The 19,027-nt window shown below is 47.8% G+C and overlaps 1 protein-coding gene across 1 annotated transcript in view; it reads left to right on the top strand.

Moving 5' to 3' along the window:
- The first annotated feature begins 911 nt into the window (after positions 1–911).
- Positions 912–19,027, top strand: part of LOC140430335 (cocaine esterase-like) — an 89,542-nt gene continuing 71,426 nt past the window's right edge. Inside the window, exons 1-4 of the mRNA XM_072517790.1 lie at positions 912–1,099; positions 5,091–5,295; positions 8,986–9,103; positions 11,364–11,497. Of these exons, the coding sequence (XP_072373891.1) occupies positions 1,027–1,099; positions 5,091–5,295; positions 8,986–9,103; positions 11,364–11,497 (530 nt within the window). The 5' untranslated portion in view covers positions 912–1,026. The remainder of the gene's footprint in view (positions 1,100–5,090; positions 5,296–8,985; positions 9,104–11,363; positions 11,498–19,027) is intronic.

Raw genomic sequence — 19,027 nt, 5'->3', positions numbered from 1 at the left:
CCTGTCCTGGGAGTGTTTGATGGGGACAGTGTAGAGGGAGCTTTACTCTGTATCTAACCCCGTGCTGTCCCTGTCCTGGGAGTGTTTGATGGGGACAGTGTAGAGGGAGCTTTACTCTGTATCTAACCCCGTGCTGTCCCTGTCCTGGGAGTGTTTGATGGGGACAGTGTAGAGGGAGCTTTACTCTGTATCTAACCCCGTGCTGTACCTGTCCTGGGAGTGTTTGCTGGGGACAGTGTAGAGGGAGCTTTACTCTGTATCTAACCCCGTGCTGTATCTAACCCCGTGCTGTACCTGTCCTGGGAGTGTTTGATAGGGACAGTGTAGAGGGAGCTTTACCCTGTATCTAACACTGCGCTGTACCTGTCCTGGGAGTGTTTGATGGGGACAGTGTAGAGGGAGCTTTACTCTGTATCTAACCCCGTGCTGTACCTGTCCTGGGAGTTTTGATGGGGACAGTGTAGAGGGAGCTTTACTCTGTATTTAACCCCGTGCTATACCTGTCCTGGAAGTGTTTGATGGTGACAGTGTAGAGGGAGCTTTACTCTGTATCTAACCCCGTGCTGTACCTGTCCTGGGAGTGTTTGATGCCGACAGTGTAGAGGGAGCTTTACTCTGTATCTAACCCCGTGCTATACCTGTCCTGGGAGTGTTTGATGGGGACAGTGCAGAGGGAGCTTTACTCTGTATCTAACCCTGTGCTGTACCTGTCCTGGGAGTTTTGATGGGGACAGTGTGGAGTTAGTTCCACTGTGTATCTAACCCTGTGTTGTAGCCACTGAAAGTGTTAAGTGGGTGAGTGAAATAACCTAGCTGACACGAGTGTTACTGGCAAAGCGGCCATTCAGTGAAATCAGTCATGCCTCAGGTCAGTGATCATATTGCCTCACTCTGTGCACACAGAGACAGTTTACTCAGACTGTTTACAGGGGACGCAACTCAGCTCAGAGTCTCTGAGTCTTAGGTTGCTGCTGTCCCTGCTGGATACTGAGGCCAATTGAGGAACTATCTCCTGGCTAAAGAGAGATGGACTGGCATTGGCCCGCAGTCCTCCTCGCCGTACATGTTGCTGCTTTCCACAAAGTATCCTCAGTGGCAGGTGAGTATTACGAAGGAGGAAAGTAGTAGGAAAGAGTGTGAGAACGGACGTATCCAAAAGGATCTGTTCCAAACTGCCCAGACTGTGCTCGGCAGCATTTTGAAAATTCTGGTATTCCTGCTAAGGTGTAAATGATTGTTCTGTCAGCTATATGTGTTTCGGGAAACCTATTGGTACGCTGAGCAGTAATTGTTGCGCAAAACCCTGGGGTCAGGCACAGGACTCGAGCTGAAGGGGAGGAGATTCATCGGGAGAGTTAGACTTGGCAGAGAGGCGATTGGAATGGGATAGAGCGAGGCTGTAAAAGTGGGGAGTGCTGGTATTGTCCAAGAGGCAACTGTTTCCGGATGGATGAGGCTATTGAACAACGATTTGCATTTTTATGGCACCTGCAATGGAGTGGCACGGTAGCACAGTTGCTTCTGTTGTGTTATGTACTCTGGGATAACACAGGCTGCAAATGGGTGCAGCTTTAACCAAAAGATATTCCAGACCTTGAAGTTAGTTCAATCTGATTTATTGAACCAGTAGCACAGTTAGCACAGTTCTCTGTGAGTTCGACTCTCTGCTAACCTAAGTGTGGTTACTCTGTCTGACTGAACCAGACTAGCTCTTAACCACGTGCTGGAGGTGTGATACTGTACATACACCCTGACTCACTCTGTAGATGTTCATCAGTGGAAAGAGACCGAGTGTGAGTGCCTCGTGCCTTTTATAGTGAGCTACCACCCCTGAGTGTCCTGCCCGCTCATTGGTCATGTCCTGTTCTCTGTGTTCATTAGTTGCCTGTCTGTATAGCATTATCTGTATGTCTGCATATCATGTCAGCTTCACAGCTCCAGGGTCCCAGGTTCGATTCCCGGCTTGGGTCACTGTCTGTGCGGAGTCTGCACGTTCTCCTCGAGTCTGCGTGGGTTTCCTCCGGATACTCCAGTTTCATCCCACAAGCCCTGAAAGACGTGCTTGTTGGGTGGATTGGACATTCTGAATTACCCTTGGTGTCCAAAAAGGTTCGGTGAGTTACTGGGATGGGGTGGAGGTGTGGGCTTAAGTGGGGTGCTCTTTCCAAGGACCGGTCTAGACCTGATGGGCCGAATGGCCTCCTTCTGCACTGTAAATTCTATGTCTAAATTCTATGTCTAATGTAGTAAATCATCCCAAAGCTATTCGGACAGGTATAACCAAAAACCTTATCGAATAATAGGTTTGAAGGAGTATGTTAAAAGAGGAGGGTTTTAAAGGGAGGATTCCAGAGTTCAAGATGTGGGGCGGGATTCTCCGTACCCCCGCCGGGTCGGAGAATCGACGGGGGCTGGCGTGAATCCCGCCCCTGCACGTTGCCGAATTCTCCGGCACCGGATATTTTGCGGGGGTGGGAATCGCGCCGCGCCGGTTGGTGGGCCCCCCCCCCCCCCGGCGATTCTCCGGCCGCGATGGGCCGAAGTCCCGCTGCTGGAATGCCTGTCCCGCCGGCGAGAATCAAACCACCCCAGGACCCCGGAGCCTGCCCGCGCCGCCTTGTCCCGCCAGTAAGAGAGGTGGTTTGATTCTCGCCGGCGGGACAAGGCAGCGCGGGCGGGCTCCGGGGTCCTGGGAGGGGGCGCGGGGCGATCTGGTCCCGGGGGGTGCCCCCACGGTGGCCTGGCCCGCGATCGGGGCCCACCGGTCCGCGGGCGGGCCTGTGCCGTGGGGGCACTCTTTTCCTTCCGCCTTCGCCATGGTCTCCACTATGGCAGAGGTGGAAGAGACCCCCTCCACTGCACATGCGCGGGGATGCCGTGAGCGGCCGCTGACGCTCCCGCGCATGCGCCGCACGGCAAAGCCATTTCCGCGCCAGCTGGCGGGGCACCAAAGGCCTTTCCCGCCAGCTGGCGGGGCGGAAATCAGTCCGGCGCGGGCCTAGCCCCTCAAGGTGTGGAGAATTCCGCACCTTTGGGGTGGCGCGATGCCGGACTGATTTGCGCCGGTCGGCGGTCATCGTGCCGATTGCGGAGAATCCCGCCCTGGTGTGGGATATTAGGTCGCACTCTTTTCCCAGTTTTGTACATTCATTGCTAGGATGTTCATTTGCTACGGAAATATTTCAAACGTTTCACAGTTTAAAACGTGTTGGATATGGAATTTCCTCCTCTCCCTCAGGAAGGGACAGCACAGCATCTGACACAATGTCCCGTTCCAGCCTTTACCATCTCCCCAGCTTTGTGATCCAGAAGCTGACAAGAAGCAGTTGATGTGGTGTATATGGATTTCAGCAAAGCGTTTGATAAGGTTCCCCACGGTAGGCTACTGCAGAAAATACGGAGGCATGGGTTCAGGGTGATTTCGCAGTTTGGATCAGAAATTGGCTAGCTGGAAGAAGACAGAGGGTGGTGGTTGATGGGAAATGTTCAGACTGGAGTCCAGTTACTAGTGGTGTACCACAAGGACCTGTTTTGGGGCCATTGCTGTTTGTAATTTTTATAAATGACCTGGAGGAGGGCGTAGAAGGATGGGTGAGTAAATTTGCAGATGACACTAAAGTCGGTGGAGTTGTGGACAGTGCGGAAGGATGTTACAAGTTACAGAGGGACATAGATAAGCTGCAGCGCTGGGCTGAGAGGTGGCAAATGGAGTTTAATGCAGAAAAGTGTGAGGTGTTTCATTTTGGAAGGAATAACAGGAAGACAGAGTACTGGGCTAATGGTAAGATTCTTGACAGTGTGGATGAGCAGAGAGATCTCGGTGTCCATGTACATAGATCCCTGAAAGTTGCCATCCGGGTTGAGAGGGTAGTTAAGAAGGCGTATGGTGTGTTAGCTTTTATTGGTAGAGGGATTGAGTTTCGGAGCCATGAGGTCATGTTGCAGCTGTACAAAACTCTGGTGCGGCCGCATTTGGAGTATTGCGTGCAATTCTGGTCGCCGCATTATAGGAAGGATGTGGAAGCATTGGAAAGGGTGCAGAGGAGATTTACCAGAATGTTGCCTGGTATGGAGGGAAGATCTTATGAGGAAAGGCTGAGGGACTTGAGGCTGTTTTCATTAGAGAGAAGAAGGTTAAGAGGTGACTTAATTGAGGCATACAAGATGATCAGAGGATTGGAAAGGGTGGACAGTGAGAGCCTTTTTCCTCGGATGGTGATGTCTAGCACGAGGGGACATAGCTTTAAATTGAGGGGAGATAGATATAAGACAGATGTCAGAGGTAGGTTCTTTCCTCAGAGAGTAGTAAGGGCGTGGAATGCCCTGCCTGCAACAGTAGTGGACTCGCCAACACTCAGGACATTTAAATGGTCATTGGATAGACATATGGACGATAAGGGAATAGTGTAGATGGGTTTAGACTGGTTTCACAGGTCGGCGCAACATCGAGGGCCGAAGCGCCTGTACTGCGCTGTAATGTTCTATGTTCTATCTCTGAAACCTCCTCCAGCTGAACAACCCTGCCGGATCTCTGTGAGCCTCCAGTTCTGGCCTCTCGTGTATCCCCGATTTTAATGGCTCCACGACTGGTTGCTGTGCCTTCAGCCTTCTGAGCGCCGAGCTCTGGAATGCTTTACACTTCCCGCCTCTCTCTTCTGCTGTAAGATACTCTGTAAGACTTTCCCCCTTTGACCAGGCATTTGGTCATGAGATGCATTATGGGCGGGATTCTCCATTCCGCTGGCAGCGCACCCAAGCCCGCGGGTTTCCCGGCAACGAGGGGTGGCCACAATCTGAAATCCCATTGGCCGGTGGCAGGAAGGGAAATCCTGCTGCCACCAGGGGCGCGCCAACGAGGAACACATAGCTAGCGGACCGGAGAATCCCGTGTGCCTCGGTGTCAAAAACCTGTTTGATAACACTCACTGCTTTGGGAGGTTTTACTATTTTAAAGGTGCATTATAAATGCAAGCTGCTGTTGTTGTTGAGACTGAAAACTGTGGGGGGAATGAGCAAGAAATATGGAGATCCTGTGTTGACGGAGCGGTTTTGAGTTCAAACTGGGCTGGTTAATGATTGTTCTCTTGCAGGAGCTGACTGCTTGCGACCCATTGTCGAGATCGAGGATGGTCTCCTTCAGGGAAAGCAGCTGGAGGTGGAAGGAAGTCCCAGAGCGGTGTTTGGATATTTAGGAATACCATTTGCAGCACCTCCTGTGGGCTCGCTCAGATTTGCTCCTCCCGTGAGACCAGAATCGTGGACGGGGATTCGGAGCGCCTTGAGCCACCCTCCAATGTAGGAATCCTTTATTCCTTTTTAAAATTGTGGGTCTATCTACACAGCACCAAATCACAGATATTTCAAATGATTCACAAATTGAATGTAATCTTTCATTTGAAAAGGAAATTGAATAAACATTTGTAAAGAAAATATTTTCAGGGTGATGGAGAAAGGGTGGGATTAATCGATTAGCTCTTTCAAATCATAGAATCATAGTGCAGAAGGAGGCCATTCGGCCCATCGAATCAGCACCGGCCCTTGGAAAGAGCACCTTACTTAAGCCCACACCTCCACCCCATCCCCGAACCCCAGTAACCCCACCTAACCTTTTGGACACTAAGGGGCAATTTATCGTGGCCAATCCGCCTAACCTGCACATCTTTGAACTGTGGGAGGAAACCGGAGCACCCGGAGGAAACCCACGCACACACGGGGAGAACGTGCAAACTCCGTACAGACAGTGACCGAAGGCCGGAATTGAACCCGGGATTCTGGGGCTGTGAGGCAGCAGTGCTAACCACAGTGTCACCGTGCCACCCTAAGAACCTGCTCAGACATTATGGGCCAAATGGCCACCACCTTTTCAGATTCTTCTGTTGGCAAATCTGTACAAACAAATCAAGATTCCACAAACAGAGGAGGCAGTGTTGCAGTGATATTGTCACTGGACTAGCAATGCAGAGACCCCAGGGTAATGCACCAGCAATCCTGATTCAAATCCCACAGGTGAAATTTGATTTCAGTAAAAATGTGGAATGATGGCCATGAAATGGTTGTCGAAAACCCCCCCGCTGGTTGACTAGTATCCTTTAGGGAAGGAAATCTGCCATCCTTACCTGGTCTGGCCTACATGTGACTCCAGACCCACAGCAATGTGGTTGACACTTAGCTTCCCTCTGAGCTACAAGGTGTAACTAGGGATGGGCAATAAATGCCAGCCCAGATCGATGAATTATTGTATATATTTTTACGTCTGTTCTCGTGTATTTGGTTGTGTCGGGTGAGGGAGGGAAGTTGGGCAGGAGAGCAAGAAAATTCGTCAAATAATCCTTAATTTTGGATGTGGAGATGCCGGCGTTGGACTGGGGTGAGCACAGTAAGAAGTCTTACAACACCAGGTTAAAGTCCAACAGGTTTGTTTCAAATCACTAGCTTTCAGAAAGCCTTTGAAACAAATCTGTTGGACTTTAACCTGGTGTTGGAAGACTTCTTACTTACTTTTGGAAGAAGGGAAATCATTTCTATTTATACAGCACCTTTCATAAAAATCCAACTGTTCCAGTAATATTGACTACTATACTCCTACTATACCCCTACTGATGTGTTGGGTATGCCGGGTCTGCGAGGACTGCGTTTACTGCAGCAGTGAGGGAGACAGGCTTCCAACACTTGAAGAAATGCAACTCAATTTTATTGAATTCTTAACTATCATACATACTTTAACTGTGGGTTGACACTATGCTGAGTTGACTGGAGACCTGAGGCTAACCTGACCAGACTATCTCACTACCACATGGTGGATGTTCTAGTTGCTGCTCACGGGCTCTGAATGTCTCAGAGGCTGGATCCCGAGAGAGCGGGAAAACTAGTGCCCTCTGGCTTTATAGTGGTTGTGTCCTGTCTGGTGATTGGCTGCTGTGTTCTGTGAGTTCACTGGTCATCCTGTCTGTGCACCATCATATACCTATGTGTATATTATGACACCTACTGTACTCCTTATACACCTATGACTGTGTGGCCAAATTCCCCTCCAACTCGATTTTCAAATTTGCTGATGACACCACCGTAGTGGGTCGGATTTCAAACAATGACGAGACAGAGTATAGGAATGGGATAGAGAATCTGGTGAACTGGTGCGACGACAATAATCTCTCCCTCAATGTCAACAAAACGAAGGAGATTGTCATCGACTTCAGGAAGCGTAGTGGAGAACATGCCCCTGTCGACATCAATGGGAACGAAGTACAATGGGCCGAGAGCTTCAAGTTTTTAGGTGTACAGATCACCAACAACTGTCCTGTTCCCTCCCATGCCGACAATATAGGTAAGAAAGCCCACCAACGACTCTACTTTCTCAGAAGACTAAGAAAATTTGGCATGTCAGCTACGACTCTCACCAACTTCTACAGATGCACCATAGAAAACATTCTTTCTGGTTGTATCACAGCTTGGTATGGAGCCTGCTCTGCCCAAGACCGCAGGAAACTACAAAAGGTTGTGAATGTAGCCCAGTCCATCACGCAAACCAGCCTCCCATACATTGACTCTGTCTATAATTCCCGCTGCCTCAGAAAGGCAGCCAGCATAATTAAGGACCCCCACGCACCCCGGACATTTTCTCTTCCACCTTCTTCCGTCAGGAAAAAGATACCAAAGTTTGAGGTCACGTACCGACCGACTCAAGAGCAGCTTCTTCCCTGCTGCCATCAGACTTTTGAATGGACCTACCTCGTATTAAGTTGATCTTTTCTCTACACCTTGCTATAATTGTAACATTATATTCTGCAGTCTCTCCTTCCTTCCCGATGTACGGTATGCATTGTTTGGGCAGCACGGTAGCATTGTGGATAGCACAATTGCTTCACAGCTCCAGGGTCCCAGGTTCGATTCCGGCTTGGGTCACTGCCTGTGCGGAGTCTGCACATCCTCCCCGTGTGTGCGTGGGTTTCCTCTGGGTGCTCCGGTTTCCTCCCACAGTCCAAAGATGTGCAGGTTAGGTGGATTGGCCATGATAAATTGCCCTTAGTGTCCAAAGTTGCCCTTAGTGTTGGGTGGGGTTACTGGGTTATGGGGATAGGGTGGAGGTGTGGACCTTGGGTAGGGTGCTCTTTCCAAGAGCCGGGGCAGCCTCGATGGGCCGAATGGCCTCCTTCTGCACTGTAAATTCTATGTTCTATGTTTGTACAGCATGCAAAAAAACAATACCTTTCACTGTATACTAATACATGTGACAATAATAAATCAAATCAAATCAAATAATGTCCCTTAGGGAAGGAAACCTGACGTCTTTAGCCAGTCTGGCATCCAGACCAACATTAATGGGGTTAATTCTTAACTGACCCCTGAAGTAGTTTAGAAAGGTAGTCAGTTGTACCCAGTGTGATACCAGTGGTTCAAGCTGCTTCAGCATCGCTTGCTGAGGGAGACAGGCGACTCACTGCTAAAGCAGAAACACTGGGTGGGGGAAATTTTAAACACAGTTTGCCATGAGGGTGGGGAGCCTCATTCTTATGCAGTTTTTTAAACTTTACCTGGGCTTGGCTGTGTTTCCTGAGACTGGGACAGGCCGGCAGGTACATCCAGGTGAGGGTTAGCAGGGGCCAGAAGGTGCTCAAACCAGTGGTTAATGATCGGTTAACACCTTCCCCTGACCCCCCCCCCCCCCCCCCCCCACCTGCCATTTTCCCTGCGGGACCTCCTAAATCTCCCACCTACCCCAAAAACTCTGAACATCTTCACGAGTGCATGAAAATCTATCCCGCGAAAGAAAAAGATAAATATTTTGAAAATAAATATTTTGACTGACAAGAAAGAGCAAGTTCGAGGAAAATTTTCAATTAATCAAAAATAAAACCAGAAAACGCAAGAAATATTCAGCACATCTGGCAACTACGGAGAGAAAGAAATGTGTCTGGTCTGTGACCTTGCATCAGAACAATAATCAAAAGCTTTGTCTCTCTCTCTCTCTCTTGTCCACTCGCCAAGGTGTCTGCAGAGGATAAGGAACCGTCCGCCTCCGTTCTCTGTGCCAGCCAGCGAGGACTGTTTGTATCTCAGTGTCTACACTCCAGCCCATCCTCTGTATCCAAACAACTCCATACCAGTAAGTCAACATTTACTTGGGCCAAACCAGGACAGATTTAAACCCCTCTCCCTCTGTCCATTCCGAATGATGGGGGGGATGGTGGACAGCTAAAATGGAGGAGATGGGGAGAAGTGGCATTGCATTCCTGACACCTTTCTGCTAAAGGAGTAACTATGTGCATTCTTACTCATCATTTATGTCATGATATCCACATCAGCATATCATGGTGCAATCACACACACACTGATGGACAGGTAGTTGGACCAACCAATAAACACACATCGCAGCCAATCACCAGTGAGAGCACATGCATTATAAAACAGGACACCACAGTTCCCGCTCATTCTACCAGGAGATAGCTCAGAGCACAGAGCTCACAGCGTGTCACTCAGACATACACCATGTGCTGAGTGCCTCACTAAGATAGTGATAGGGCTGGGTCCACAGGTTAGCTGGTGAAGCACGTACCCAAGCCAGTAGTTAGTTGTTACCGTTGATTAGACAATAAAACAGAGTTGTACCATCTACAGCCGTGTTGGATCATTTGTGCATCGGAACACCCAACACGACAATTTACTCTTCAACAAAAATAATCTTTATTAGTGTATGCAATGAAGTTACTGTGAAAAGCCCCTCGTCGCCACATTCCAGGGCCTGTTCGGGTACACAGAGGGAGAATTCAGAATGTCCAATTCACCTAACAAGCTCGTCTTTCAGGACTTGTGGGAGGAAACCGGAGCACCCGGAGGAAACCCACGCAGACACGGGGAGAACTTGCAGACTGCGCACAGACAGTGACCCAAGCCTGGAATCAAACCCGAGTCCCTGGCGCTGGGAAGCAGCAGTGCTAACCACTGTGCTACAATAGGGTTCGCTACATTTAATGAGACTACCATTTAAGACCAGCCTTCTGGACACTAGCTTGGTGGGGAGATGAGAAGAAATAATTTTACACAGCGAGTTATTGTGACCGAGAATGCGCTGCCTGAGTGGGCAGTTAGAGCAGATTCAATAATAACCTTCAAAATGGAATTGAACGTGTGTGAGAAACTGCAGTTGGAGAAGAAGGTGAAATTAGACTAATTGGCTCATTCAAACAACTAGCACACCTTGATGGACCAAATGGCCTCCTTCCGAGCTTCATAATTTTATGATTCACTGGGAAACTACACGTGCATCAGCCGAGAGCATCAGACCCACACTTACTGCCTGGAAGGTTCTGAATGAAAGATCTGTAGAGGGACAGGTAGTATTGAGGAAGCAAGGGGGCTGCAGAAGGACTTGGACAAGCTAGGAGAGTGGGCAATGAAGTGGCAAATGAAATATAACGTGGAAAAGTGTGAGGTTATGCACTTTGGCAGGAAGAATGGAGGCATAGACTTTTTTCTAAATGAGGAAATGCTTAGGAAATCAGAAGCACAAAGGGACTTGGGAGTCCTTGTTCACGATTCTCTTAAGGTTAACGTGCAGGTTCAGTCGGTAGTTAGGAAGGCAAATGCAATGTTAGCATTCATGTCGAGAGGGCTAGAATACAAGACCAGGGATGTACTTCTGAGGCTGTATAAGGCTCTGGTCAGACCCCATTTGGAGTATTGTGAGCAGTTTTGGGCCCTGTATCTAAGGAAGGATGTGCTGACCTTGGAAAGGGTCCAGAGGAGGTTCACAAGGATGATCCTTGGAATGAAGAGCTTGTTGTGTGAGGAACGGTTGAGGACTCTGGGTCTGTACTCGTTGGAGTTTAGAAGGATGAGGGGGGATCTTATTGAAACTACAGGATACTGCGAGGCCTGGGATAGAGTGGACATGGAGAGGATGTTTCCACTTGTCGGAAAAACTAGAAGCAGAGGACACAATCACAGACTAAAGGGACGATCCTTTAAAACAGGGATGAGGGGGAATTTCTTCAGCCAGAGGGTGGTGAATCTGTGGAACTCTTTGTCGCAGAAGCCTGTGGAGGCCAAATCACAGAGTCTTTAAGACCGAGATAGATAGGGGGATGAGAAAATATCAGCCATGATTGAATGGCGGAGCAGACTCGATGGGCCGAGTGGCCTAATTCTGCTCCTATGTCTTATGGTCTTAACATCCAATATCACTTGCAAAGATGGCTCTGAACTTGGGTTGGGGTTATGGAAGGGTGAGAGCTTGGTCTAAAACATTCAGTTAAATTAAAGAAAAGAAATACTTTCACTCTGTTTTCCGAGTTCATCTTTAATTTCTTGGAGAAACTTTCTGCCCTATATCAAACCATGACGTGTTTCCCTCCAACTGCCTCCAGGTGATGGTTTGGATTCACGGAGGAGCCTTCATTCTGGGAAGTAGCTCTGTTTTTCACGGGACAGCCCTAGCTGGCTACGGGAACGTGGTAGTTGTGGTGATTCAATACAGGATCAGTGTTGCCGGGTTCCTGAGGTAAGTGTGAATTTCAATTCACCTAAAATTCTGCCGTCCAGATCAAGTCTCCTTCACCTCTCAGCCCTGTGCCTGCTGACCTACTCCACCTCACAGTGAAATTCCTCCCCTTGTTGTTACATCTCTCCCTGGCCTTGATGGTCCCTCCCTATTCCTTTCATCTCCTGCAGCTCTGCGCTCCTCCAAGATATTAGCATTCCTCTAATTCTGGCCTCTTGAGCATCCACAATTTTAATTTTAATCGTTTCATCAGCTGTTGCCTCCAATTTACTGGGTCCTACCTCTAGAATTCCATCCCAAACCACCGCTTCCGCACCCCCCCCCCCCCCCCCCCCACCTCTTTCCTGCTTAAAACCTCCCCTTTAGACCAAGATTCATCTTATCTGCATATGGGGTTCAGTGTTGTTTCTTAATGCTCCTGTGACGGGCCTTGAGATGTTTTGTTACGTTAAAGGCGCTAAATAAATACAATTTGTTGTCATATTTGTTGATGAAGAATCGCCAGTGTTCAGACGGGGAGGTTTGACATGAGAGAGACTCATAGATTCTCTCTATTCAGTTTGTTGCTTTTTTGCTTGAGATAACCAGAAACTCGTATCTCTTGTTCTGTGTGAATTTATATCCTTTTCAATCTCTGTGACACTTTCTAATCCCTGCTGTCTCTCTCTCTCTCTCTTTCTCACTCTACCTCTCATTCTCCATCGCTCCTTTCTCACTCCACGTGTATCTCTCTCTCAAACTCTCTTTTTCTGCCTCACTCTGTCTTTAAACTTTTTTGTCTCTCTCATTTTTTCAAATTTCCTTTGTCACACTCTATCTTTCCTGATTCTCCCTTTCTCTTTGTGCCGCACTCTCGTTCACTCTCTCTCTCTTCCTTTCTCTCTCTTTGACATTGATTGATGCACGATTAATTGCACAAAGACTAAAGTTGGGGACAACTGTGGCTTTATTACAGTCAGATGCGTGGCCTCCTGCTGCAGCTGGCAAAATGGCAGGGCACTGGAGGTCATGCATATTTATACAGTTTTCCGTGGGCGGAGCCAGCCGGCAGGAGCTACCGGCGAACCTGTAATGCAGGTCCTACCTTACATCTCCTATTACAGTGGTTCACCACATTCACCCCCTGTTAAAAATTAGTCCGGCGGGGGTGACGTGAAACTATATACAATTAGTGCAATTATGTACAGTGGTAGGGAAAGAAAAGTCCACGTTGACGGTCCGGAGTCCGTCAAAGGTTCAGCCGGTCCGGTGCTTTGGTGCTTCGTTAGGAGCGGCGTAACGGTGGCGGCGAAGCCGGTGCTGGCGGTGGTGGAGGTGGCACCGATGGCGGGGGTGGCGGTGCTGATGCTGGCCAGTCATCGGGGAACTCCGGGAGCGTGCAGAAGTCCTCCTCATCCTCTTGTGCGGCAAAGGAGAGGGGGAGGGGAGGTCTGGAATGGTCAATATTGGCGGCGCGGTGGGAGGTGTGGGGGGGGCACATTGGTGGGAGGGGCGGTGTTGGAATGGAACCTGACGGTGCCAGGTCCCTGAGTGAGACAGTATCTTGGCGGCCGTCGGGGAACTCAACGTAGGCATATTGAGGGTTGGCGTGGAGCAGGTGAACCCTGTCCACCAACGGGTCCGCCTTGTGGAGTCGACGTGCCTACGGAGAAGGACCGGTCCTGGAGCAGCGAGCCAAGTTGGGAGCGACACCCCAGATGTGGACTTCCTGGGGAATGTAAAAACCCGTTCATGGGGTGTGTTATTAGTGGCGGTGCACAATAGTGACCGGATGGAGTGCAGAGCGTCAGGGAGGACCTCCTGCCAGCGAGAGGCTGGGAGGTTCCTGGACCGTAGGGTCAGCTGGACGGCCCTCTAAACCGTCCCATTCTCCCGTTCTACTTGCCCGTTTCCCCGGGGGCTGTAGCTGGTCGTCCTGCTGGAGGCGATACCCCTGCTGAGCAGGAACTGACGCAGCTCATCGCTCAGGAAGAGGATCCCCTGTCACTGTGGATGTAGGCGGGGAAACCGAACAGAGCGAAGATGGTGCTGAGGGCCTTGATGATGGTGGCAGATGTCATATCGGGGCATGGGATGGCGAAGGGGAATCTGGAGTACTCATCAACCACACTGAGAAAATACGTGTTACGGTCGGAGGAGGGGAAGGGCCCTTTGTAATCCACGCTGAGGCGTTCAAAGGGGCGGGAAGCCTTCACCAGGCACGCACGGTCTGTCCGGTAGAAGTGTGGCTTGCACTCCGCACAGACCTGGCAGTCCAAGGTGACTGTCCTTACTTCCTCGACGGAGTAGGGCAGATTGCGAGCTTTGACCAGATGGTACAATCGAGTGACCCCCAGGTGACAAAGGCTACCGTGTAGGACCCGGAGTTGGTCCACTTGTGCGCTGGCACATGTACCTCGGGAGAGGGCGTCTGGGGGCTCGTTGTAGGTGGAGAGCACAATTCTCCACCACAAGATTTTATCATATTTGATCTTGCCCCGCAGTGTGTTATTGAATATGAAGGCTACCGACCATTGGTCCGTAAGAAGAGTGAATCTCTTACCGGCCAGGTAATGCCTCCAATGCCACACAGCTTCAACGATAGCTTGGGCCTCCTTTTCGACGGATGAGTGTCGAATTTCAGAGGCATGAAGGGTGCGGGAAAAGAATGCCACGGGTCTGCCTGCCTGGTTTAGAGTGGCGGCAAGGGCGACGTCTGAAGCGTTGCTTTCTACTTGGAAAGGCAGTGACTCGTCCACTGCGCGCATCTCAGCCTTGGCGATGTCTGCTCTGATGCGGGCGAAAGCGTGTTGTGCCTCGGCCGCGAGGGGGAATTGGGTGGACTGAATGAGTGGGCGGGCCTTGTCCGCATAGTTTGGGACCCACTGAGCGTAGTAGGAAAAGAACCCCAGGCAGCGTTTGAGGGCCTTGGGGCAGTGGGGGAGGGGAAGTTCCATGAGGGGGCGCATGCGGTCGGGGTCGGGCCCGAGAAGTCCGTTTTGGACTATATAGCTGAGAATGGCTAACCGGATCGTGCTGAACACACACTTCTCTTTGTTGTAGGTCAGGTTGAGAAGAGTGGCAGTGCGGAGGAATTTATCGAGGTTGGCATCGTGGTCCTGCTGGTCATGGCCGCAGATGGTGACATTATTTAAGTACGGAAAGGTGGCCCGTGTTTTTGAAAACTCACCACTATTCTTAGAAGTCCCCCTATACCAAAAAGGGCCGACATTCTAAATGGTGAACAGGGATTCTCACTCCCCAACTCCGATACAGGCTTCGGTGGGTGCTATTCAGATCAAACTATGTTTTCAAGTTATCCCCCGGTATAACCCATACCTTCACCAAAGATTTAATCTACTTACCACTTAGTAGCATCGATCCTGGGTCCCACATTGCTAAGTAAGTAAAGTAGACTTTGGCATAACCACTATTTCAGGTTAAATTAAGTTATTTTATTATTATATTTTTTCTTTTAAAAGCTGCAAATATTTTCTTTACAGAAAGGAAAAAGATCTTGCTCTGGATCCTTCTGGTTGGTTGAAGGGACCTTCAGGCCCACCTTGACAATCAATCTTCTTTTTAAAGTCTGGTCTTCTTTAGATGCATTCGCTGATGAGCTTGGTTGCTATGTTCTATCTTTCCCATGTACCGAGCTATGAGAGCTGACTCTGCTGGCTGTCTCTGAGCTGACTCTGCCTACTCTTTAAATTCTCGTCTTCCTTAGATGTATTAGCTATTTTATCTTGGCTGCTCTGCCTTGTCTCTTTCCCATGGCCGAGCTGACTGTAATCTGACTCTAAGCTGCTTGTTCCTTCTCTGCTTCTCTCTCGCTCCCTCTGAGTTCTGGTTCTGGTTCTGGTAGTTCCTGCCCTGATCTCTGGGTTTATATATTTTTCTAACAGTTGTCTAGTTTTTATGACTTTATTGTAAAGTAACTTATTTCACTTTGATTGTAAAAAGTATCTTTGATCTAAACCTTCTAATCCAACTAAGTATTCATTTTGACATGACTTCATCTCATAGATCTGATTACATTGTTTCCTTTGGGATGTTCAAAATGCTTTGGTTTCAATAGAGGTGTGAATTTTAATTCCTGTCATTTCTATAGTTTTATTTTCCAATTGTGTCCTCAGCTCATAATTTTGACTTTGATTTTGGCTTTGAATTATGTTTCTCGTAGACTGACAGTCTCCAGTTTTCTTTAATTTACCTAGTTTAGCAAATTTTCACACCTAGAATTATCACCAAATTCAACTGAACATCATCCATGCTTTTCCAGCTGCTCACTGAGATAGTTACTTTCAATGAAGGTGTGAGCCATTGCTTTTGGCTTCATTCAAAATCCTGTTTGTCTTGTTTGCTAAGCCTGCTTGACCAAGGCTATCTGCATTTTACAATCCTGCTCCTGAGCAGCTGCTGTTAACCCTTTGTGGGATCTTTCCCTGTATCCTCTCATGTTTCTCTCAGACCAGATATTGCCAGACTTCCATGTTTCAAATGACACATCTTTCCATATTTTCAATTACACCCCATCTTGACATTTGAAACATTACTATATCTTTTGGTCAATTATCCCCCCATCTAATTGTACCAACTAACATTTATCCCCGCTCTTTCTCATTTGTATGTACATGTTTTGTGATTTTAAATTGTGCACCGAAATCAATTTGTAAATGTATCCATATCACAGACCAGTGTCTTTTTTCATTCTTTCCTCAAGTCTAATTACTGTGAACCACAGCCGCAGCCGCTCAGGAAGGTAACCCAATAGCTATATCCGTGTGTTCCACTACCTCCAAAGCATTTTACTTCCTTGGGGTAGCAGCACCGTAGAAGCTTCCTCATGTCCCTTAGAAACAGCACACAACTCAGTCCATCAGTAATCAAAAAGGTCTTTTGTCCATCATTGGCTGTTAAGTGTCCCATTTTTCTGTCATCCAAATTGCTTTCCATGTCTCATTGGAATGGTAAATTATGATATCATGTACCACCCACTGATTCCCTTGCTTCATTAATTTAAAAGGTTCAATCGATCCTGCTTCTATCCCTGACTTCCCCACATTAATGTCCTGAACCATGTATGTCTGCCAGCCCCTGGTGTACATGAGAGAATATATTTCTGACAAATTTCCTCCAAATCCCTTTCGTCTGTTATCATTTCCCTTACAACATTTGCAATACAATATGCCGACAGTATTCGCAAAACAACATCAAACTATCACTTTTTCTTTTTCCAAATAAATTCTCCCTATTGTTAAATACACAGTTTAAAAAAATTAAGTCCTATCTTAACACATTACTCATCACCTAACCCCACAAAAAGATTGTGTGTTACAACTTTACATATTTGCAACTGTTATCACAATTCCAATACTAAATATAAAGTACAATATCTTCTTCACCCAAAGGGTTGTGAATCTATGGAATTCCTTGCGCAGTGAAGCAGTAGAGGCTCCTTCATTAAATGTTTTTAAGATAAAGATAGATAGTTTTTTGAAGAATAAAGGGATTAAGGGTTATGGTGTTCGGGCCGGAAAGTGGAGCTGAGTCCACAAAAGATCAGCCATGATCTCATTGAATGGTGGAGCAGGCTCGAGGGGCCAGATGGCCTACTCCTGCTCCTAGTTCTTATGTTCTTATATCGACACATCCCTTCGTGGCTTTGGGACCAATACTCATTACATGCTAAATATGGCGTGTAAACACCATCAATATTATTCGTGATGTTCTATGCAGTTAAATCAAGAAAACACACTAAACTACCACTATTCCCCCTCTATTAAAACATTCGCACAGTTTAGAAATGCTGATCAAGTTCTTGAACGGCACACATACCCCCATTATCATACATACATAACAGTCCCTACCAATTTACATGACATTTCTTCTTTAATAACTATTACAGCTCTTCAATGCAATATTGTTTGCTGCATTGGTAATAATTCTCCCGCCGTGGCATCAAGCTACAAAAATTCTTAAACCATTGTCATTTATCATATTGGTCTTCCTCGTCAGTCACTGCTGTCTGCCGAGACCCTTAATAACTCCACCGCGTAGTACATACCCCGTGGAGACCGCAGATCATCCATCAGCTGATGTTCAATTAGAGATGTCTGACCGGAGGTTTCACTGCTAAGTAATAATTTGACATTTTGATTTGTTTCTAACCCTTAAAGCTTTCCTCTGGGCTCTGTCATTTAATTCCCTCAAATATGTCGCCAATTGTATCATTAGTTTCCCCCCAATCCTGTCTAAAACATTCTTCTCTGGAGTGCAGTTCTCTTCCTTCTTGTGAACTGGTTTGTCTGTTATTTATTTTTTCCATCTGAAAAATCAAATGAACAGGTCAAGGGTGGAGAGGGCCCTATTCTTTAATTTGTACTTTCTATCTTCGTTTGAACACTCCAGAAATGCCCTCTCCAGGACTTCCGGATTTATTTTGCTACCATTTCTTTCCTTTTTTTAAAAACTGGTTTATTTTCCTTATCATTGATGTCCTTCATACAATTAAAGCCTGTTAAGCCTCCTTCTGTCATTGCACCCCTGAGTGAGATTCGAAGAATCTCAAACTCCTCCTCTTTTAGAACATAGAACATAGAACATAGAACAATACAGCGCAGTACAGGCCCTTCGGCCCACGATGTTGCACCGAAACAAAAGCCATCCAACCTACACTATGCCATTATCATCCATATGTTTATCCAATAAACTTTTAAATGCCCTCAATGTTGGCGAGTTCACTACTGTAGCAGGTAGGGCATTCCATGGCCTCACTACTCTTTGCGTGAAGAACCTACCTCTGACCTCTGTCCTATATCTATTACCCCTCAGTTTAAAGTTATGTCCCCTCGTGCCAGCCATATCCATCCGCGGGAGAAGGCTCTCACTGTCCACCCTATCCAACCCCCTGATCATTTTGTATGCCTCTATTAAGTCTCCTCTTAACCTTCTTCTCTCCAACGAAAACAACCTCAAGTCCATCAGCCTTTCCTCGTAAGATTTTCCCTCCATACCAGGCAACATCCTGGTAAATCTCCTCTGCACCCGCTCCAAAGCCTCCACGTCCTTCCTATAATGCGGTGACCAGAACTGTACGCAATACTCCAAATGCGGCCGTACCAGAGTTCTGTACAGCTGCAACATGACCTCCCGACTCCGGAACTCAATCCCTCTACCAATAAAGGCCAACACTCCATAGGCCTTCTTCACAACCCTATCAACCTGGGTGGCAACTTTCAGGGATCTATGTACATGAACACCTAGATCCCTCTGCTCATCCACACTTTCAAGAACTTTACCATTAGCCAAATATTCCGCATTCCTGTTATTCCTTCCAAAGTGAATCACCTCACACTTCTCTACATTAAACTCCATTTGCCACCTCTCGGCCCAGCTCTGCAGCTTATCTATATCCCTCTGTAATCTGCTACATCCTTCCACACTATCGACAACACCACCGACTTTAGTATCGTCTGCAAATTTACTCACCCACCCTTCTGCGCCTTCCTCTAGGTCATTGATAAAAATGACAAACAGCAACGGCCCCAG

Source organism: Scyliorhinus torazame, chromosome 10 (assembly GCF_047496885.1).
Source record: "Scyliorhinus torazame isolate Kashiwa2021f chromosome 10, sScyTor2.1, whole genome shotgun sequence".
In the NCBI taxonomy this organism is placed as follows: Eukaryota; Metazoa; Chordata; class Chondrichthyes; order Carcharhiniformes; family Scyliorhinidae; genus Scyliorhinus; species Scyliorhinus torazame.
Note: the sequence above shows the minus strand (reverse complement) of the source record. Positions and strands in the feature narration are given on the sequence as shown.